The sequence below is a fragment of the Gracilinanus agilis genome, chromosome 3 (assembly GCF_016433145.1).
Source record: "Gracilinanus agilis isolate LMUSP501 chromosome 3, AgileGrace, whole genome shotgun sequence".
Classification (NCBI taxonomy): Eukaryota; Metazoa; Chordata; class Mammalia; order Didelphimorphia; family Didelphidae; genus Gracilinanus; species Gracilinanus agilis.
Genome location: NC_058132.1, coordinates 599,658,972 through 599,683,231, shown reverse-complemented (window position 1 = coordinate 599,683,231; position 24,260 = coordinate 599,658,972). Strand labels below are relative to the sequence as shown.

Below are 24,260 nucleotides of genomic sequence, written 5' to 3'. Positions count from 1 at the left end.
TTAGTATAAAGCAGCAGTAGAAGACTCAAGGAGCTCTTCTATGAACAGCTCAGGCAAAAGAGCTCTTCTTATCTGAATCAACTTGGGGTGCTCTCCGTGTATATTCTTGCTAAATCCATACCTGTGATTTAACATATTTCCTTTGGTTAACTCTGGAAAAACCTGTTACAAATGTCTCAATCCTTTCTATTATATTATAGATTATGTAGGGCCAGGACTAAGTCAGTTCTAGCCCAGAACATTTCTTCTTTGTAATGTGAACATCATCTGTCTTTTTTAGACATTAATATTTTCCATCGACCAGGCATGGCCTACTCTCTAGTCATTTTCCTTTGGTCTATCCTACAAAAGGATTTCTATTGGCATAGAGAGAGAGAGAGAAATGGGAAAGTCAGCATGGCATGATGCTGAAGACCAGACAGCCCCTTGTTCAGTTATAGCTGACTCTTTGTGGCCCCATGGACCATAGCACACCAGTGCTGTCTGTGAGGTTTTCTTGGCAAAGATGGTGGAGTGGTTTGCCATTTCCAACTCGAGTGGATTAAAGTAAACCAAGGTTAAGTGACTTGTCTAGAGTCATACAGCTAGTAAAAGTCTAATGCCATTTTTGAACTCAGGTCTTCCTGACTTCACATCTAGCACACTATCCACTGAACCACCTCGGTGCTTCAGAGATAGTCCATAACAGATAGTGATTATTTTGGTCCTATATACCTTTAGGAAAAAGGATGGATTCAAGTACTTATTCTACATTGAGTAATTATCCTTTATGGAATATCAAATCAATAAGTTAGCTTCTTTCTCCCATAACTCTAGAGCCCCCAGTCAGATCTTGGCAGGTTAGATAGAATCATTTTTTGTCTCATTCTTTTTCTCTATATATAAAACACACCTTTCTGATTTCCCATTTGGAATAATGAAACACACAAATGAGGAAAAGCTCTGAAGCTGGCATTCAACACTAATTAAACCTAAATGTAAATGAATTTTAAAGAATGATGAGCTTTAGATTTAACATGCATTCTCCTGGTGAGAAGGACAGGCAAAATATCATCTTCATCAGTTCTCTTGAAGGCAAAAGTTCAGTGAGGACTAGACATGCCTCTTGCTTTAGCTTTTTGCTGTTTCATAGAACCACAGCCCGTTACTGCTCAGCAAGCAGTCAGGTCACTGTCTCTCTCCTTCCTACATTCCTTCATTCCTACATACATCCTTGTGGCACAGAGCTTCTCCTCTGGGCCAAGAGAAAAATAACATGATATCTTTAAGATCAATCTTTCTTCAGTCTATGGGCCATAAGATACTGAATAATTTCTGTCCTAATCAGCAAATCTTTGTTTCCAGTGTGTCTATGTCTTTGGCAGAGGAGGGGCTAATAGACTCTTTAGTCTTTATGAAGAAGACAAAGCTTCTGTCCCCAAGCAGCTTTTATCCTAGTAGCAGCTAGGTAACACAGTGGATAGAGTGATGAGCCTAAAGTTTATAACACCCGAGTTTGAATCTAGCTTCAGACACTTACTAGATGGATGCCTCTAAACAAGTAATTTAATCTTGTTGGCCTCAGTTTCCTCATCTGTAAAATGAGCTGGAGAAGGAAATGAGAGACCACTCTAGTGTCTCTGCCAAGAAAACCTCAAGTAGGGTCACAAAGAGTCAGACACTACTGACTGAACAGCAATAACAATCTTATTTACAACAGTTCACAAATTTTTTGGTCTCAGGACTCCTTTATACTCTTAAAAAATGAGAAATTTTTTGTTATTTCTTTTACATTTTTAAAAATTATGGAGGACTCCATTGAGCTTCTGTTTATGTGAGATATATCTCTCTATATTTACTATTTTAGAAATTTAAACATCTTAGTATTATTTGACAGTTTAGACTCTGAAACTCCTGAAACATCATCTTAGGGATGATCATACTTTGAGAACTGTTGGTCTAGCAGAATAAGTGCAAAAATGAGTGGTATATTATTGACAAGAGGTGCTACAGAGATTCAGAAAAAGGCTTGAAACACAAGGCATGTCTTGTCAAGGAAACAGGACTTGAGTCTGTATGAAGCAGAATGTCTATGGTGGAGCAAGTGCAAAGAGACAAAACTAGAAAGTTACGAGTCAGATTGTAGATGACCTTGAATACCACACTGAGGAAACTAGACTATCTTGTAGGTAATAAGGAGTCAATGGGGGTTTATAGAAATGACAGTTACTTTATTTAAGCACTTTGTTTAACTCCACCTGTGTAAAATATATATAGAGAAAATATCATCATTTTGGAAATATGAACTGTTGTTGTTATTAACTAAACCATATCACCAAATAAAAGTGTCAAGCAATCTTTTAATGGTCCTTTGCGGGATCTAAGCTGAGAAATTAGGCTACTTATTCCTCATTCAATGCTAAATCCTTGCTTTTCTTACCTTTCTTTCTTTCTTCATCTAAAATATCTCATCAGGCTGGGTACTTTTGTTTCTATATTATTCTGAAAAACTGTGAAATTCTATCAGTTAAGTTCTTGGAGCAGTGTATGGAAGATGTTTATACTCAGATCACATGAAACCATCAATATTGATTAGTCATTCTCCTATTTGATTGCTATTTTAATTTCCACTTTAATTTTCATGCCATAATTAGTTAGACTTCTTGTTATGATGAACCTTTTCTTGTGAAGACAAACTAAATAGGTATTAAGAACATCAGACTTCTTTGTCATGTCCTCTGCCCTTGTCTCATTCATTCTCTTAACAAGTCATAGAAATATTTTGTCATTGTGCTTAAATCTCTCGTTATAGTATTATATTCGCCTTTGGAAGTCTATTCTTAATTGCATTTTGCACAGATGAACCTTCTAATTTTCAGGTGTTGGATATCTTTCCAGTCTTAGAAATAAGGAGTTAGATGCTCTTGCTGAAAATTGGTTCCCAGGCTCAATAGGCTTCACATCAGCTACAACCTCCATGCAATAAACTACTACTTTTAATGTACTGATGGGGAAACTGAATTAAAGAGATTAATTGACTTGCCCCAGGTTATAGAGCAAACTTACTAAGAACTGGGAAAACTGAGCTCCTGAGTCCTAATTCTGTCCTTGGCTTTAACCACTAGACAACACTGCATGCTTTGCTTAGACAGTTTTCCAACTGTTTAATGAAGTACACAGATGTATTAATTAGCATGTACTTTGGAGCCAGTTATATACTTAGCTTTAGGGAAATGAAAACGGAATATAATTTTTCTGTGAACAGACTCCGAGCTTTGACCTCAAAAGCAGAGTAGTATTTGATTTCCCAAAGTGAATATTTAACTTCAAAGTCGGCAGTCCCAAATCATGGGGTAGGATGTCAGACAAAGAAAACCTATTTTCTTAGCAGTTTTTGTTCTGAAGATAGTTTCTACAAAGGTTTAGGTCTCTGCCAAAAATAAAAGTTTGATAAATGCTGTCAACATGGGGCATCTTCTCTCTTAAAGAAATTATGACCACCCGCCTTCACTCTAGGCTACACTACATGTATCTGGTCTTTGTGTCTTCCAGTCTCTTACTAAAACCCCTTCTCAGTGAACTTGGTCTTGAACTTTACTACCACTGGCGTTTCAACTAGTGAAGAAGCTACTGACCACTGATGTATTCATACACTAATTTATACTCTCCAGGATAAGTTAACAACTAATTTCAGAGGACTTGGGTTTGAATCCTGTTTGTGCTACTACTTTGTGCAATTCTGAGTAAGCCAGAAGACTTCTGTGTATTCACAGTTTCCTCTTTGTAAAATGGAATGGTTTGAAAAAATTCTCTTTTTAATGTTTTTATGTACATCAGGAAGAAGAAAGAGAAGCTGGCTGGTGGAAAAGGGAAGCGAGTTTGGAATCAAAAGGCTTCAGTTCAAGTCTTACTTCAGTCATCTTGTCATCAGACAAGGAACCCAATTTCCTTGAGCTTTAGTGTCTTTAGCCATAAAAAGGAATAATACTATGTGTATTGTCCTATCTCATGGTGAGGTGAGGATATACAATTGGATGCAATAAGCATATGTTAAGGTCCTATGTGCCAGACATGGTAGTAGGTGTGGGATAATCTATGTATAGCATTTTGTAAATACAAAGCATTGTAAAAACAAAGGCTATTATTAGAAAGATATTTATGGAGAGGGAGGTCATTTAGGAAGGGAACTTAAGACTGCTGAATTACGTAAAATCTAATGTAGTTCAGAAAATCTCCTTCGGTTTTTATGAGCAAAGGAAATTCTTTTGTTACTCTCAAGTCTACTGACAAATGCAGATTCAAAAAGACAATAAGATGAAATTAAATGGACATTTCAGAACAATTTCATCTTCTGTTTAAATAACTTCATCTTCCATAAAAGAATTTTATTAACTTCTTACAACAGCAGGGTCCCTTTACAGCTTTATAGAATAAAACACACATTAGAAAGCTGAATGTAGTCACACTGAAGTCAGTATATGCACATCCTTGAGGACAGGAATGTTTGTGGATCTCATATATAGGAATTCAAAGTATTTTCTTTTTTAATAGTTATTTTTGTAAAGACAAGTATGTTTTCTCAATATAATTATTTCACAGATTCTTCAGCTTCATTTCTTATAGATTTCAATTGGATGTATTTTCATTCTAAGGTACAAATTTCCTTTCCTCTCTACAAATTGATGATGTCTTTCTAACATATCCTATACAACGATGCAAGTTTAATCTGAGAGCCAACTAAACCAAATTATTTTGCTGTTCAAGATATATCAATAGCATCCCACTGATGAAAGGTTCAAGTTCAAATTCCTTAATCTGATATTTAAATAATTTCACAATCTAGTCCCAGTCTGTGTTTTGAAACACATTTCAGTGCACTATGGTAATAAAAACCATGATTGTTACCCTGTTTGTCTATCCACACCTTGCTCATCTTTATGTCACTTGGGTAGAATGCTCTACCACAAGATTCATCTTCTCTATGGAGTCTTTTTTTTAAATTATTTTTTAAATTTAGAATATTTTCCTATAGTTACATGATTCATGTTCTTTTCCTCTCCACCAAACCGTGTCTCCCCCCAAAGCTGACGTGCAGTTCCACTGAGTTTTACATGTGTCATTGATCAAGACCTATTTCCATATTATTGATAGTTGCACTAGGGTGATCATTTAGAGCAGTGATTCCCAAAGTGGGTGCTACCACCCCCTGGTGGGTGCTGCAGTGATCCAGGGAGGTGGTAATGGCCACACTTTTTTTGTATTACATTCTATTCTGAGTTCAATAAATACTTTCATAATTTCCAGGGGGCATTAAGTAATATTTTTTCTGGAAAGGGGGCAGTAGGCCAAAAAAGTTTGAGAACCACTGGTTTAGAGTCTACATCCCTAATAACATCCCCATCAGCCCATGTGTTCAAGCAGTTGTTTATCTTCTGTGTTTCTACTCCCACAATTCTTCCTCTGAATGTGGATAGTGTTCTTTCTTTCTCTAAGTCCCTCAGCCTTGCTCTGGATTCTTGCATTACTGCTAGTAGAGAAGCCCCTTATGTTCAATTATATCCACCTCTGTGTATAATGTTCTCCTGGATCTTCTCCTTTCACTCTGCATCAATTCCTGGAGTTTATTCCAGTTCCCATGGAATTCTTCCAGTTCATTATTCCTTTGAGCACAATAGTATTTATAGTCTTTTTTTAATCAGTCCAACTTGTAATGATTTCTTCCTTTGGAGCTCCAATAGTAGTTAATTTCTATTCAATTTATTTACCACTTATCTAGTAATACTTTGTATTGTTAAATTTGTCTAGGACATATATCTTGTTTAGCTAACCAGATTAGAAACTCTTTGAATTGAGGGGTTGCATACCTTGAATTCATGGCAGCTCTTAAGGCAATGAGAAACAAAAATAGGTGTTTTTATAAATTTAAATTCATGAATAAAGAACAACTAATATTTATGTAGTTCTTTATTGTGTATAAAGTTCCTTCCTCACAGCCCTATGAAATAGGTAGTTGAATTACCAGTGTTCCTATTTTATAAATAAGGAAATTGAGACAGAAATTAAATACTGTAATTTGCTTACTGCCTTCTTTTAGTATTCAGATGCTGAATCCAGTTAGTTTGAGGGAGATCACCCAATTTGAGAGAATCCTTTTGAAAAGCGAAGACTCCTTTTGTTATGCAAATAACCACCCACTAATCTATAGGTTGTAAATTCAAACTTCCAGGATCCACTTAAAGTGGGGCATGCATGCATTTTTTTTTTAAACTTGTTTCAAAGCTCTGCAATTTCATTATCTTGGGTATCCCCTCCACTCACCCAATAACAACTTCTTAGTAACTTGGTAGAATTTCTTCCACAATGATTGTGATGTTAGTCCCTCTTCCAACTTGGTGATAAACTTTTCTAAACAAGAATAGATTAGTCCTAAGATATCTTATATAGAATCTATTACATGACTCCTTCATACTTAAAGGCTTTCTGGATAGAGGACCAACCCTATCTTTCACTTCCCTCTCATAACCCAGTGAAAGGTCACTATTACCTCCATGCCGCATCAGAATAGGACTTAAGAGGACAACAAGTAAAGCCAAAGGTTAAAAAAAGATTCCAATCTAAATGGCAAAATGGCATATGGATATTTCATTCATTCATTCATTCAAGCATATATTGAGTACTTACTATGTATAAGGCACTATCTTTCACTTGCTTTCTTGAACATCTTGGGAAAGGATATAAAAACACTTCTAGCACAATGTTTTACAGAAAGACATCTGTGAACGTCAGTCAATTTTTAAAAAATAGAGTAAGAAGAATTCACATGTGCATTTGATTGCTGGAATAAGAAGATCTCTTTTCTAGGTTACTATTTCAAAAAGGACAGTGTAGAGTGAGGACAATTTACTGGACCCAAAAGAAATGAGAACATAATCCCTCTCTATAATAGTTTTGATTTCAGTATAAGAGATTATTACTGACAAATTTTACTATTCTGTTCAAAACCATTATTCTAAGGATGAATATTTTTGATATTAAATTTTACAAATTAAAGATGTTGCCAATCTTCTTATGACAGACTACAGGGTAAAAATACTCATGCACTGAGTCAGTTCCAAGATGTCCTGTTTATAGCTAGTTCAAATTCTCACTTTACAATAACTAAAAATGAGTTCTGAACTTTTCTGAACTTCCTTAGAGAAATGCAAATTACTTTCATTCTTAAATGGAATATCTCCTTTGGCTACATTTTTTTTTTCAAAAGGAAATAACCTTATAAGGAAGACAAAAAAAAGAAAGCTTTACCTCCTTCCTTAAAAGGCTTATTCAAGAACATCAAGGAAATAATTTAATATGTGGTCACAATACATTAGCAAAAGGATTGCATCAACTAATTTTAACTTTTATATAAAGTGTTTAGATAAGCACTGTACATTGACAAGGAGCTGGGTCCACAGCGCAACAGAAGGTGAGTGAGTTGGATCTCTACTGTCAATGACAGCCAGCAATTTCTCTGTTATAAAATCCCATTTCTTTAATATTTATATTCTCCCAGAGATGCTGTTATATGGCTGCAAATCATGGAATGCTATGATCTCAGAAAAATCAAAATTATAAGTAATACAAGATAAGGTAATGGAAAACTACATGGTGGGTGAAAGAATGCTATTATCAAAAAAAGAATTGCATGTGAGAAATGGAAGAGGCATTGTCAAGGACACGTATCATTGGAAAACAAGGTAGGCTGGTTACATAAAAAGAATTAGAGAAGATAGATAATCTGAATATTACACTGGCACCTTTTAGACATTGAAAGAAACTTTGTATTGGGGTGATCCTCTAAAGAAAATTGATAGAAGGAAATACAAAACATCAAGTTAGAAAGAGACTCAGGGGTCATCTGGTCCTACTCAAATCTGAAAAAATCTCTAACAGTTCTTGGTCAATTCCAATCTTTGCTTTCAGTTCTCTAGCAAGAGGGTACTCAACAAATCATAAAGCAACTCACTCCATTTTGGAGTTGTTCAGATTCTTACATTTTTCCCCTACATTAAATCTAAATTGAAACCTCAGCAACCTCTATTCCTCATTCTTAATTTTGCCCTTTTGGACCAAGTAGAACTAGCCTAATCCATCTTCTATGTGAGACCCACTGAAATACTTGAATATGGCCATCTTGCCTACTCTTTCTTCTCCCCTCCATGCCTTTTTTTCTGTCTTAAATTTCACATCAGTTTCTTTAACTGATCTTCATATACTATGCTTATGAAGCCCTTTATCATTCTGGTTTCCCTCCTTTTGACCTTGCAATTGTTTCTAAAAATGTAGCACCCAGAACTGAACATGATGTTTTAGATATGATTTTACAAGGCCACGGTACAGAGAGACTTCATCATCTCTCCAATTATGAATTCTGTGTCCCTTAAGAGGTGTGTCATCTTTGTGCAGGGTCCTAGAGATAATGAGATTTAAACATATGAGCATTTACAAAATAAATTCAAGTTGATATGAGAAGACACTAGTAGAGAAAGTTTTATGTAGAAAATATTGCTTACACTAAGTTTGATAGGGAAATTAGGAATTCTAATGATTAGGGGGAGAAGCCATTATATGTGGAGCAGCTAATAAGTTCATGAGTACAGTACTTTTATGGACATGGTAAATTTTAAATGCCCTTGGGAGATTTGGCTCCACAGTTCTAATAGGCTGGAAGTCATCTTCATGGAGATGATAATCAAATCCATTAAAATGAGAAACCCTCAACTTACAATGTCCTTCACATACCTATCACTTTAGTTCATGCCCTTATTTTCTCTTGCCTAGACTGTTACATCTCCTAATTTGCCACCCAGACTTTAAATCTTTCCTTTTTCTAATCTATACTCCACACAGTTGCCAAAGTAAGTTCAACACAGGTCCTATCAATCAATCCTCTACTGAATAAACTCCAATGGCTTCTTCATATTCCTCTGTTTGACATTCGTTATTTGGCTCCAACTTACTTTTCTAAAGTCTTTACTAATTATTGCCCTTCATACACTGTTTTCCAGCCAAACCACTTTCTCGCTGTTCCTTACATGACATATCACTCCCATATGCAGACCTATACACAGATAATTCTCCCTGGCCCCCACTTGGAATCACATCCTCATTGCCATTGATATAAAAATCTCTAGTATTCCTTTAAGTTCAGTGCAAGCATGACTCCCTACAAGAAAGTTCACTTTCCAATTACCTTATATTAATTTTGGAAATATGTACACCTTGTGCTTCTTCTTCACTAGAAATCCATCTCCTTAAGGCAGGGGCTGTCTTAGTTTTATCTATATCTCCAGTGTCTGTTATAGTGCTTGGCACATAGGAGGCACTTATTAAATACTTACTGATTGATTAATTAATACGGCCTAAGAATGTATTATTATTTTTATCTACCATCAGTATTGAGTCATATTTAGATTACAATCCACTAAAAATCCCAGACCTTTTAAGAAAAATTTCTGTGTAGACAAATCTGCCCCATCTCATATTTGTATCAGACTTTTCATTTATTTCTACTAAATTTAATATTATTAGAATTAGCTCAATGTTCTAGTTGGCCAAGATATAGCTTGGCAATACTGACTTAATCATCAAATTTGTTGCATGCTAGTGGTGTCACGTGCAAATCTGATAAGCATATTATATGTTTTTTTCAAATCCCTCATCTTCCATCTTAGAATCAGTACTGTGTGGTTTCAAAGCAGAAGATCAGTAAAGGTTAGGCAATGAGGATTAAGTGACTTGGAATGGTCATACAGCTAGGAAGTGCCCAAGGCCAGAATTGAATCCAGATTTTCCTGGCTCTGGTTCTGGATCTCAATTCACTTAGCCATCTAGCTGCCCCTCTGTTTATGATTTAACGCAAGTCACTGATAAATTCACAGGATTAGAGTTACTCTGCTAGAAACCTCTTCCTAAAGTGACAATTAATCATGAATCATTATTCTTCATGAACAGCCATCCATTCATTTCTCACTCTATGTAACTATACTATTATTTAACTCACATCTTTTTTCTACAAGGAAAGCATGAGAGACTTTGTCAAATACTTTATGGAAGTCTAGGTAAAATGTATATATGGCCAGCCCCTGATTGACTGTCACCCTGGGGGGAAGGGGGGGAATGGGAAATGAGGCTGGTCTAGCAACCCTGTTGGTTAGCTCTTTGAGATGTCTTTAAACACATTCTAATGCAGTCAAGTTTTTAGGCTTATACATTGTAAATTCTACTCTCCTTTCTTTTTGTGAACCTCAGAAAATCCACCTAGTCTAGACTAATTTTAAGAAGCTCTCTCAAATGATTTGCATCACTCAGTTCAGAGGTCCTAGAGGAAGATTAGAAATGGAAAAACAAATGTAAAGAGGAGAATAGGAATGGCCCTCCAAATCACAAAACTCAAACAAAGAAGGTAAAAAGAAAATTCCTTGCTCAATTATTATGGGAGCATAGAGTGAGAAAATGAATGGCTCACCAAAAGTTGACCCAGAGAGGAATTCAAAAGTTATTCAAGCTCTTTAAGAAGGGAGCATTCTCACAACTACCTGAAGAAACTCTCTGTGTAATCAGTGAGGCAGTATGGATCAGATAATAATAATAATAAATGATAATGATGTTAATGATGATGTCACTTACATAGTACTTTAAATTTTGTAAAGCATATACAAATATTATATCATTTGGTCCTCACAACAACCTTGAAAAGTAGGAAAAAGTTCCAAAAGGCTTACAGCACTCTGTAATGCTGCTACCTGAAATGCTAGCCATAAAATTTGAGCATCACCTGGTCCTGAAGGATATCAAAAATGGAAGGAAGCGTGAAACAGAGCTGTTCCTGGCTCTGCTAGGAACAAGGGCAGCATGTATGGAGGAAGGGAATTCACAGCAACTAACAGAAACTGAAGAGTGCTGCAATGGAACACCAATGGAGAGCAGTATAACACCAAGAAGAACAAACACAGGAAAGCTTCTGATGAAAAAGGAATAAAATAATTAATGAAGGGAACTGGAGGAGAGAACTGACATCAAGGATTCAACACTGCATACCCATTTACTGGGTCCACACTCAGAAGAGTGTTACACTTTCTAGTAACTATGCAGGTCTTTGGGAGATAGTGGTCCATTGAGCCCTGACACAAGGTCTTTCTGTATCTTTAAATGCCTAAATAAAACTTTTATAAAGGGTGTTCCAAAAGTCTTAGTGTAGTTTTAAGCTTTAACAGCAATAGTAAAGCTATTCTGAAATGTTATATGCCTGAATATAGTGGATCAGATGGCCGCTGTTAGAGGAATGTGAGATAATGAGGTTCTCCGGTTACAACCTTGATGGGAACAAGGAATCAGAGGGAAAGAGAAATCTCCAAAATGTTTCCTAGGCCTAAGGTTGAAGAGAACCTCCATTATACAGATTGACACAAAGATTTCTAAATTTTATAGTTCTTGCATTTACTTTAGAAAGCTAAAATGTGGAGTCTACCATGCTGGAATCCATAATTCCCTGAAATGTGCACTGGCACACTAAAGTATCCATCCTAAATCCTAATATGAATTTATAGAAAACTAGTTCAAAGTCTAAGCATTTTCCTAAAGAATCTGGAAACAAAGTGTGAAATGTTTCTGATGAATGAGAATGTCTTGGATCTTGGAGGAAGACATCTTGAAGATAAAATATATATATATACCTTTTAAAGACATGCTTGGCATATTGCTGTCACCTTATAGGTACTTAATAAGTGTTAAATGAGTGACCAATTGAAGCTAGCCAGTTGTCTAGTGAGTCAGTGCTGAGAAGAGTCAAAAAGAGGACCCAACACAGAGGAAGAACTCACTTTTTAAAGTTGTTCTTAATCTTTTTCCTTGAGTCTCTTGAAGAGTGCAGGAAGCAGGTATATGGAGAGGACAGGATTTCTCTCTTCTGCCCAACAATAGCAATCATCTTACAATTATCTTACAAGTACATAGTTGGAGGAAACATCTGCTTCCATACCGCCTGAGAAAGGTATCCATGGATATGATTTTTTGAACACCAGTCTGAGGTTGGAGGTTGGAGGACAATGCTTGGTTCTTTTCTTGGAGATGATGAAACCCCAAGGAATCAGATATAGAGAGGCTTCCCACCTATTCTAGATTCCCAGTTCTGGTTATTTCTTAGAGAGTGGCAGTCCTTCGGGCAAGGATTTGATTTCAGTCATAAGCAAGAGGCAGTGGAAACTGAGGCAACTAAGCATCTAGTCAAATTAAGAAAACCATATCTGGCAAAGGCTATCAGAGCAATCTTAATAAGAATTTAGGAGCACAGAAAAATTTGCAGCCATGTAGCTTTGGATGCTTAAAATGCCCCTTCTTGTACACATATATTCCCTATAGAAGAGCTCTGGGTGGTGCAGTGAATAGAGAGAGCACTAAGCCTGGAGTCAGAAAGACCTAAGTTCAGATTTGGCTTCTGACATTAGTTGTGTGACTTAAAAATCACTTAGGATGTATAAGTCTCACTTAATCTTGTTTGCCTCAGTTTCTTCATCCATAAAATAATCAAAAGTGTCTGTCAAGAAAACTCCAAATAGGGCTAGGAAAAGTTGGACATGTCTGAAAAATGATTGAATGATAACAACAAGTAAGAAAAGCTGAGAGATGGCTCAGGAGAGAGCCATAATATGTCAGAGGCAGGACCTGACCTAAGTTCCACTATGCTGTACTGCCTCTCCATTTGTGGAATATGAAAAAAAAAAAAAGAAAAATGAAAAAAATCCCTAATTCTAAGAAGTAAATAGGATGGGAACAATTTTTATTTGCTGCCAAGTGTTATTATTACTATCATGGCTCAAGTCTGGGGGATAACCACTTGTATTTAAGGAGAGACTTTATTTTTCCCTTTGTCCATTATATCCCTCAGGGTTTATACTATAGCTTTCAGTCAAGTGAAGAACTTCTATTTAAGAAGTTATAACTCAGCACTAAAGTCAATTTTCTACCCAGTAGTCCCCTTCTCCAATAAATAGCCATCAGGGCTAAACATGAAAATATTCTTCTCATGTACATTCTCCTTAGAAGATATGGAAACAAGTCAGTAGAATAGAAAACAGCAACTTTGGGGAAAAACAAAACCCAACCTATCTATATCATCCTTGATTTGTAAACCCAAAGCATTACTCCAATTAGTCCCTGGAAAGTTTATTTGCATCAACCTGCTGCTCCTACTATAAAAGAGAATGCTTCCCTTATTTCTTCATAAGTTATTCCAGGTTACATAAATCAATAGTGTAAGACTAAGTTTCATACCTTGAATTTTTCCCTCAATGATTTTTGGTAATTCAATAATGTAATGGATGGTAAACAACTGATTTTCATTTTAGATGCTGTTTTTATGTTCAATTAAAAAAACATTTTTGAACTGGATCTGTGATTTTATTGCTATAGGAAACTCACCAAGAGGAAAACTCCCTTTACTAATGCTAACAAATGGCTGAATTGCAGCTTCTAGTCTGAGGCACTGAGCAGTGACTAGCCCAGAGTCAAAGAGCCAGTATCTATCAAAGGCAGAACCTAAACTCATATATTCCAAACTTCAAAGCTCACACTCTCTTATGCCACACTGCATTGCCTATCCATAATTAACAATAGTAATCATTATAGCCAGCATTTATACTTTGCTTTAAGGTTTACAAGCAGTTTGTAAATATTTATAAATATTTTATACTCATTTTGTAAATATTTGTAAACATTTTATTCTCAAAACAATTTTAAGAGATAAGTGCTGTTATTATCCTCATTTTACAAATGAGGAAACTGAGGCAGAGAGTGATTAAGTGACTTCCTCAGAGTTACACAACTAGCAAATGTCTGAGGCTGGATTTGAACTCATTTTCCTGACTTCAGGGCCAGTTCTTGATTCACTGCACCACTTAGCTGATATTTATATAGCATTTGAAGTTTGTCAAAAAGCTCAATATGTGCTTGCCATTTGAACCTCTAGTAATCACCTGAGGTAGGTAGTAGAAGTATTAATATCTCTTGTGCAAAGTAAGGCTCAGGTGCTTTAAATCGCATGGGCAGCATCCTATAGGTCATTGGCAGGTCCTAATGTCACCAGAGATCTTTTGACTCCAAAGTCAAGAGTTCCTACTACACTACAGTGTCTATATCAAGAACAGAAGACTTTACTTTTCTTATGCATATATTACTTTCTATTTATGCACACTAAGCTTCTTGAGGGTAGGGATAAGATAAAATTCATCTTTGTATTCTTTTTTTCCACACTGGCAAGTACAAGACCTGGCATACAACGATATTTAATATTTAATAATGAATGTGATATAATGTGATGAAATGATCTAATTGCTTATTCCTATTAAACCATTTTACTGATTTCTTGAAAGCCTCCAATGAACCAGTCTCCCTGGATGCTTTATGCTATATGTGAGGCAAGCTAGCTTGAATCTCTTCTGATGATTCCTCCTTCTTTTCCCTTGCTTTTTAACTTGGGCATATTCTTCCCCCCAGATCACAGACTTAGATCCTCAGCCTTTTGTGATCTTGAAACACTCCTTTGACGCCAGCCATTCATTCAATTTCCATGATCCCCTGGATGTAGACCTAAACTCATTTCTGACCTCCAACTTCCTTTTCAATATCCTACTTTTCAGCCTCTACAGAAAGGGTGGCAAACACAGCCAGAAGAGGGAATAAAAAGCAATTTTCTAAAAACAACAGTGAGGTTGTAACTAAAAGTAACATTGTGCTCTCTGAAATATGTTCAAGTAACATTACAAAGTTAAGGCATCACCCAACACTATAGAGAAATATTTTGATATGCAGTATTAGAATTGTGAAAAAATATTAATATGGTACTTTGCCAGAATTAGCATTGAATTTGGATTCCTATCCAAGATCATTTATTAGTTATTTTCTGTCCTACCTGACTCTTCAGGACCTCTTTTGGAGTGTTTGGTAAAGATATTGGAGTGATTTGCCATATCTTTATGCAGCTCATTTTATGAATGAGGCAACTGAGGTAATAATTTGCCCAGTGTCACATAGCTAGTAATGTCTGAGAGAGATCTGAACTCAGGATATCATTCTTTGAATATACCTCTTTTGCTGTGATAGGACTACTTCTGACCAGGGTTTCCCTCTCCCCTCCATCCTAACATAAGTTTTTTCTTTAAAAAATGACAAAATTTGAAGGCCCATGTAACCAAGGCTCAGTCTACTGCCTCCATAATGCAGTTATTGAACTGGCTTGCTGGTCACCTGTGGGCTTAAAAAGCCCCATCCATGTGATATCCAAGTTCATCCCACTTAGCAAATATCCCAAGACTAGGGAAGTCATCACACATTGCCCTGTTGAGCAGATGCATTTCAATATGTAGTTGGAAGCCATTTCTACTCATGTTAAATGCTGTAAAATCCTTGTTAAATGTCCCTTCTAGGCTATGGCAAAGTAAATCTCCTTTTGGTAATTGCTGAATGACCTACAAGTGCCTCATTTAATTCTAACATCAAAGCTGAAGGAACAAGGTGTAGTGAAAAGAGCACTACTTGGGATCAGAAGATCGTGGGTTACATCAGGACTTGCCACTTAGCAATGTGACCCTGAGCAAGTTGTTCAAGGCATCTGAGTTTCACTTTCCACAGGGAATATTAATGCCCATACTACCTCATTGGGTTTTTGAGAGGTTCAAAGGAAATGTATATGATGAACTCTTTTCTAAAACTTAAAACGCTAAATGATAGGGGATTAGCCTGAGTTAGGTCTATCCCTATCAGATACTAATAATGAATAGATCAGAAATTGTCTCTGCTGTCATCAGTAGTACCACTTTGTGTTCTGCCTCTGAGCTTTTATTTGTAGAAATGTATTGTGACATTACTGTTCCTGCTTGTCATATGCTCCTAATAAATAATTTATCCCTGAGGAATGTTTTGAGACTGAGATAAGTATACTGATCTTAGGAAAGAACACTATTAAAATAGTGGAATTTATTAAACAGATGATGGGGGGGAATCATGATATAGTGAAAAGTTCATTGTTTTGAAAAAGCAGAATCTCAACTTTATCCCTGTGTTAAGAAATCACAATTTCTCCGGGCTTAGGCTCATTTTCCTCTAATAAATGGAAGTTGGACCACTATGAGGTTGTTCTCCATGAAATAATCCTTTCAGAGCAAGAACCATAAGTCTGACCATGCCATTCCAATATTCAGAAACTTTTGGTGACCCTTTATTTTCTAGAGTAATGAAATTTTAATTATATTTTTTATTACAAAAACCATTCTTAGCTTGTTGATCATACAAAACCAGGTGGTGGGTTGGATTCTGTTATGAGCTGGATTTTGCCAAACCCTGGATTATAAGATAAAATACAAACTTTTGTTTGGCATCTGATTACTTCTTCAGACTTCATGTTCTAGCCCAAGCAGAACTCCTAGCTCTTCCCTGGTCTTTTCCCTCAGCCCTGCATTCAGGCAGCTTCTATCCCACAGCTGAAACACCCTCTCTCTAAATCTCTACCATTCAAAAATCTTCTCTTCCTTCAAAGCTTTACTTTTCCTCAAAGGCTTGTTATGAGGAAAGCATTTAGCAAATCTTAAATCCCAAGCCGAATGAGAATCGTTCTGATGATTTCTGTGACTTATGCTGGCCCTCTCAGATCTGTAGATTTCCATAGGAAGGGAAAGGCTCAAAACAGACAGGTCTATTCTCCCACCTATTCCTTTAGTTTTTATTTTGAACAAGTTATACTTTTCCATTACCATTTCCTAGTCACAAGTCTGAAGTCCAGGAAGTGTCAGTGATACTGAGACTGTATTTATCTACTCATGTTAAACATTCAAGTCTACTTTTTCATTACCCATGAGTGCTGTTGTGTATAGCATATAGAGACAACTGAAATTGTAAGAATTTTTCCAGGTCCTCTTACCTGTTATTTTTTTTTATTGAGAATTACTTTGCAGCCTTTCTAGTGTTCTTATTTCTCTGCTTTAGCTACTGTAATACTGTGAGTGTGTGTTTAAATTCTGGCTCAATAACATGGGAAAAAAAGATCATTTGCTTTAAATCATAGGCTGCTGAGTTCTAATCTATTCCCTCTACTTTAGGCAGTGCTACAAATCACCTATTTCAGTTGGACAGAAATCTATCCTTGTTTCTAAGATTGCAGAGTTATAGAGAATGCTAACAATGTTCATTGTCAGGAAACTTCCTAGAATTTAACTTAAATCCATCACCCTTCAGTTTAAACTTGTTCCTTCTTGTTTAGTACTCAGTGGAGATAGAGGACAGCTGGACAGCATGCTCTATGTGACAAGGCATTCTCTCAGCTCTGTCTTATCTTTATTTAATAATTCTATCCCTGAAATGGGAGGGAGGAATTCACTTTGAAAAAGAAAAGGAATTTTTTAAAAGACATATGATGTGAATACCAAAGTCTTAAACTAAACTTTTAGAGGAGCAATAGATTAAGTCAAGAAAGCGGACCAAAGTATTTAAGTCCTGTCCCCTGAAAAATTCAGATTAATTCTCAAACAGTATTACGAGGCCATAAATACACCAGGCCTGGAAATTAAAGATTTTATGCTTCATCAAGAAGACTTTGAATTTAACTTGCTGGCATTCTGCCAACAAGGGCAGATCTTTGGGGGAAAGCCCCTATGCCAAAGACCAAAGAGACAGCTGTGTTATGCAACTCCTGAGAGCTTCCAAATCAACACCCACACAGGTCTAATTAGAAACAAATTAAAGTGATCTAGACTGAATATAGCAAGGCTGTTGCTTGAATAAATATAGCAAGGTCCATAATAAAGGGAATAAGATTTCTAGAGAACTGAACAGTCAACACTGCTAAATGCCTATCCTGTCAAATGAATGTCAGTGTAAACCCCTTGATATCAAGGGTGAAAAAGCTACCAGAAGTTATTTCAGAATACACTCTGTGCACATCAACTCACTCATCACTGGGTTGATATTAATGAGGCTGCATAACATCACAGTGAACATATCTGCTAGACACTGAGAGATTCTAGAAATGTGCTTTGCAAAATCAATGTGCTGTATGAAGTCAGTTATTATTATTGTTGATCAGAAAACTTTTAAACTGGCTAAAACTAGAATAAGATGATATTTTCATATGACACTTTATAAATATAGGTAACCTGGTGTGGAGCAATGGTGTCAAACTCAAGTAGGAACATATATAAGGATTCTTATGGACAGTACCCTGCTTTAGAAAACTACAACTTAGAATTATCTAGGTTTGATATTTTTATTTATTTTGTTAGATATTTTTCCATTAACAACTTAATCTGGTTCTCAGAATCGGGAGGGTTGTAGTTTCTGTAGTCCCTCTGCTGGATACCTTTGTGGTAGAGGATAGAACTCTGAAATTGTATTCCAAGAGACTTGGGTTCAAATCTCCATTTTGACATGGACTAGCCATGTGGCCTTAGGCAAACCCCTTAATACTGCTCAAGGTGCTTTAGGTAACTCTCTAGGTAAGATCTACTAAATCTCTTTGTGATTTGTTTTGGAGGAAAGAGTTGTCTAGTGCTAATAAAGCTGCAGACCCTTCACAAATTGCAAACCTGTCCATACTTTAGAAAGTAACTTATGTAGCAATAGCAGGACTGGGAATCACCACGATTTGGGTTCAAATCCTTCCTATGATACATTCTGACTATTGTTCAAGGCAAGTCATTTAAACTTTCAATGTCCCAAGCAATTTTTAAGATGTTTTAAGTTACACAACTGTTTCTGATCTTCACTGGTAGAATTTCCTGATGAACAAATAAATAAATAAGAGGTCCAGACAAAAAAAAACAAAACCAAAGTCCAAACTAAATCATAATATATAGTAACTAGAAATTAATCGTTTCTTTCTGTGACCTCTCATCTAAAATGCATTTGTAGCACAGCATTTATAGAAGGGTCTACTTATTCATAAAATTATCAAATGAATCCTTACATAGCTCACTTAGATAATCATTCAAGGCTGATTAAAAATAATCATTGATAATACACATTGAAAGAGGGCTTGGATTCAAGTAAAATTAAGGGTCTTAATTAAGCTGCTTCTTCTTATTTTTTATTATTTTTCTTCTTATTCTGCCTTATAATCAATACTGTGTGTTGGATCCAAGGCAGAAGAGTGGTAAGGGCTAGGCAGTGGGGGTTAAGTGACTTGCCCAGGGCTAGGAAGTGTCTGAGGTCAATTCTGAACTCAGGACCTCCCTCTCTGGGCCTGGCTCTCAATCCACTGAGCCACCCAGCTACTCCCATTTAAGTTTCATATTAAAGAATCAATATAAAAATACTGGAAAGATGATGCAGGGATATTCAAGCTGGGTCAGATGGCTGTGAAGACCAAAATACGGGAGAAGCCTTATCTTCAAGGGCTTTATATTTTATAAAATTTAAGAGAATCATTCCCCACGGAAAGAGCAAAACCAAGAACCCAGGACAAGAACAATGAGATTAGGAAAGTCATTGGGGTCACTTATATATGGAGCTATCTGCCTATCTTGGACTATTAATACATGAGGCTTTCTAGAAGACTGAATTTTAAATAGGCCTTTCCTTCAAGGAAGCTATCTTTAGATGTTTTGATAAGATAAAAAAAAAAAAAAAAGAAAGGTAGTTAGAATATATTTTTAACAGCTGCTGTTGTCCAGTGTACCTTATCCAAAGCTTTTAGTTTGGTACTTGTAGCCTGAGGAAAATGCCTTATGATTATGATTCTTAAAATGAAAAAAGGATCACAATTATTAGTAATTTCTTCTGGTGATGGCTCCTCTAAAAGCAATGGGCAATTGCTAGGTAAAGTAACAACTATCTCATCCAACAGGAAAGACCCTTCCAAAGCAATCTGTCCACAGATGGCTGGACTTTGTCTTGGGGTGGGAGGATCTGACAGAGAACCCCAATTCTTACTGACTGTGGGGCCTTGGGGTAGATCTCTCCAGCCTCTTATTACTCAACTATAAAATGGAGAGAATTGGACCAGATGACATCTAAGGTACCTTCTAGCATTAAATCTGTTTTAGATAGACTAAAAACTGGAGAATAGGTTAGTTTCTTGGAGTAGTTTAGTTAGCTGGAGGTTTTGTTTTGTTTTTGATAACTGAGTGTTGCCTTGTTGTTTTTTACAGAGGCCTGATTTTACTTTATAAAAGACTCCCTTGATTTTCTTTTGATTCCAAGATTTTTGGAGGGCTATGTCAGTCCCTTTGTTCCCTTAGGTTCTCAAAATGCTATTAGAATTTTCCACTAGCAATTAATAATAGTTGCTACCCATTCACCTTCTTCCTCAAGAGGAAGATGAAAGACTGAAGGACAAATTTGCAAGGCACTTTGTAAGTCTGACATACTCTTTACCATTTATAGAAATGACCTAATGGATAGTGACAAAAGACCTTCTTTACACTCTTTGTTAGTTAAAGGCCCTTGGCCTTGCAAATGTTCTTCTGTGATCATTGCAATGATCTAAGGCAGTTCCCCACTGTGTTTCACCACCAGACCCTGACTATACATGATTAGAGGGAAAATATCCAGTGATCAAGTTAGCTTATAGAAAATAGATTCAATTTCTCTGGTTTCATCATGATTGGACATTTGTCTGAACAACTGTAAATGGGGCAGTGGATAAGCACTATTTATTAAGCTATCAAATGCATCACATGCAATTTTGGTTATTCAGTTTTCTCCTTGTAACTAATGAAATATGCAATATACCTCAAGAAATCAGAATCTTAGCAATACTATGCCTGCTAGCATTCCAAATGTAATTAACATTTCATTCAGAATTTATTTTAAATTTGCATACTTCTAACAACTTTCCTATAAAGAGCTCATCAGAATGTCTCTAAGAGAGTTCTGCAGTACCCTGCAATGTCGTCTATATTTTTAAGAGGTGGCCTGTCCAGGAGCCCCTTGAAGCTTAACTATAGACCTTTTTATGATCACTTAGAAGAGAAATTTCCCTAAGCTAGGAGGGTCCAAGAATGTTCAGTATAGGAAGACTTCTACCAAGGACTCATTCAAAAGCTATCACTATCCTTTAAAGAGAAAGAATTGACAAACTCCCCAAGACTCAATCAATGAGCACCTAGCTTGGGGAAAGCACAAAGTGGATGATAAGAGGACTTCATTGGTTTAGAAGGAAATGTCTTATTGGGAGCAGCACCAGAAAGAATCTGATTTAGGGAATGAAGTTCCAGCTCTAGCCTAGGGTCTAAGGACTTTTAGCAAGACACCAGTCTCAGAAAAAAGGAGTTAGAAGAGGCCACTCAATCATCAAAAGAAGAATTAGTTGTGAGAATGTTGCTTGGGGAATTTGCTTGCCTCAGATCAATCAAGAATTTAGAGGACAGGTCTTAGGTGAGGGAGAGAAAGAGTCCACAGTTTGGAGCCTCAAGAGCAACAGGAAAAGAGGAAGAAAAATCTAAGGTCCAGAGCCCACAATAGAGAGAGCTCCTGGGGTCACTGGGGAAATAATCTATCTCTTCACTGAGCTGAGGTATGCTTGTAGGGGGAATTTGGGGACACATGTTCAGCAAGTTTAAAGTAGAGGAATCACCAGACCCTTAGCCCTAGAATCTAGTTTGAACTGGAAATGTCTAAGAAGGAATTGCATGCCCCAGGCTCTAGATGCCAGGTCAGGAATGGAAAATAGCAAAGCCAATTTTGGAAGGTGGATCCCAAACAACCTGGCTAAATGAATCAATCAACTAAAAGCTAAGGTAACATCAAGGGCAAGAGATGCCTGAAGGAGAAAATTAGGCAGGAAGAGAGATCTAAGGACACACTGAGTTTCCTAGAATTAGCATGGAGAGTCAGGATTTATTTCTAACACTACTGTGAAATTATAAACTATATCTCTTGGCATTTAACTCCCTGCAGTGAGGACTAGAGAAAAAAAAATTAAGAAAGGGTTGTGTTATTTTCTTCGCCTGGGATAAAGGAAAAAATGACTATATCTTTTCTTGGAAACTCAGTAATAAGGTAGGAAATCCAGTAAATGGAGAAGGAGTTGCAACAAAGTGGGAGAGGGGGTGGACAGTGAACCACTTCCCAAGGTTTGCCAGGAGAAGAAAACAGTAGCATCCCACGGGTTAGCTGATTATAAGAAGGTGGCAGAAAGGAAGATATAATTATAAACTTTTTATACTAGAAGAGATTATAGAATCATAGCTTATATAGAATTATAGAAACATAACAAAGATCCCAGTCAGGATACATAGCATATAAATCCAAGGGAAAACAAGTAGTATATGGACTCAAATCCTTGGATTCCAGAGCTAGGGCTTATTCAAGTATATTACATTGGATACAAGAGTCCAACCTTCTTTCTCAGGAAAGGAACAACATTTCAAAGAATTAGAAAACAAAACAAATCGTACTTCAGAGTTCTTAATACCTACATAGATACACACATATAAAATCATGTTATCTTTTTTCTAAGCTAAGACATTAACTTAAAGAGCACATTGAACCTAAAAGTTAGGAAACCTGGTCTTGCTGCTAACTATCTGTATAACTTTGGGCAAGTCATTTCCACACTAGCATTTATTCTCTTCATACGGTATGTCAAATGAAGATGATCTCAGAATCTTTTCTGGAATTAACAGTCATAATTCAGCTTATTCTTTAGGAAAAAAAAAGGATGACAATCTATAACTCATTCATAAAAAAAGAATCATTTGCCCCTTTCTCTCCTCATTTTAAGGGTAATAATAGTTAGATGTCATGATGAGGGCAGAAAAAGTTAATTATCATCATATACCCTCCTCAGATCCTCAATAGATGTGGCTCCCTAAGGTATGGGTTTAGGAAACATTAAGCAGGAAATTCTAAAAGATAGATGTGCTAAGTTGACCTATGTGTCACGCCACCTTCTCTTACCAAGATCCATGCTCTTTGAGGCTTTCAGATTAATTGATTCAGGCTGCTTGGCTGGTGTCAGGGATCTGAAGTTTATTTGCTGATCTGTACAATATACTGCTGAATCCACTACTGAACTGTGGAAGGAAACCATACAAAATATTTAGACACTGGTGTAAAACCTCAGGAAAGAAGTAACTCTTCATCCTTTCTCTCCTCCCATCACCAATCACATATTTAAAAATCAGTCATTAACTTTGCAACTTCTATGCTGTTTGCATATATTCTGTCACATGATAAGCATTGAAATAAAAATATTCATTGTCTACCACCTTGTTTTACTCTTTACTGCTTTTTGTTAAATAGAATTCTTCTGTACTATATATATGTCAAATGGGAGAGGCAACTCGCCTCTAATTTATCTAGAGGCAAAGGACTTGCCTCAAAAGTTCCCAAGTCCTGAAAAGCTTGGCAACCTGAAAGGCATCTCTCAGATAGACTATGCTGCTTAAGAGCTGAGTGACATTTTCAACACAAGCCAACATTCTATCCCTTTAAATGAATGACATCTGCTATGTGGTTGATGACTACAGGAGATTTTGTTTTGTTTTGCTTTGTTTTCACTTTTAAAAGTACCATATTTAAGTCTATTTCAGACATCCCCATCTCCAAACCCCAACAGCCCATTTTGTGCAGAGTTCAGCAACAATTCAAAAGGAGGTTGGGGAGGAAGAAACCTAGCTGAAGATGCTGACACAAAACAGATCAAATACCTATTGTACATTTTCTAGAACTTACAGAAAATTTCAAAGTATTTTATTCCTGATGAATATTTCATTTACTTCCCTTTTGGGAGAGGAAGATAGATAGTTTAAGAAAATTATTAAAGAAAAATTCTTCTTACTCTATACAGGACAAGAGATATTTGTGGAAATTATGCCACTAAGTATTCTTTTACCATTGAAAACAAATCATTCATTTCATTTGATTTCAATTCATTAAAATTTTTTATTAAGCACCTACTATGCATAAAGCACTGTTCTAGGCACTGAGGATAGAAAAACCAAGTCAAAACACTCCCTTCCCTCAAAAGGTTAGCCTATGGGGGCGGGGAGGAAATATATATACATATACATACATACATATATATATATATATATTGCCATCTTATGCTTACTATGTATAAATTATATATGATACTAATTACATATTATACCTATGTGATATATTACCTAATATTTACTATGTATATTATTGTGTCTATTTTACCAATTTATATTTACTATGTATATTAGAGTATCCATTTTATGTATGTATATAAGATGGTAATTTGTGGGAGTGGCACATGATGAGGAATGGTCTCAACCCAGAGCTGG

At 36.2% G+C, this 24,260-nt stretch overlaps 1 protein-coding gene across 1 annotated transcript in view; it reads right to left on the bottom strand.

Annotated features, from left to right (window-relative positions):
• Nucleotides 1–24,260, bottom strand: part of PARD3B (par-3 family cell polarity regulator beta) — a 1,311,536-nt gene that overhangs the window by 466,131 nt on the left and 821,145 nt on the right. The window contains exon 14 of the mRNA XM_044669413.1: nt 22,906–23,021. Within this exon, the coding sequence (XP_044525348.1) occupies nt 22,906–23,021 (116 nt within the window). The remainder of the gene's footprint in view (nt 1–22,905; nt 23,022–24,260) is intronic.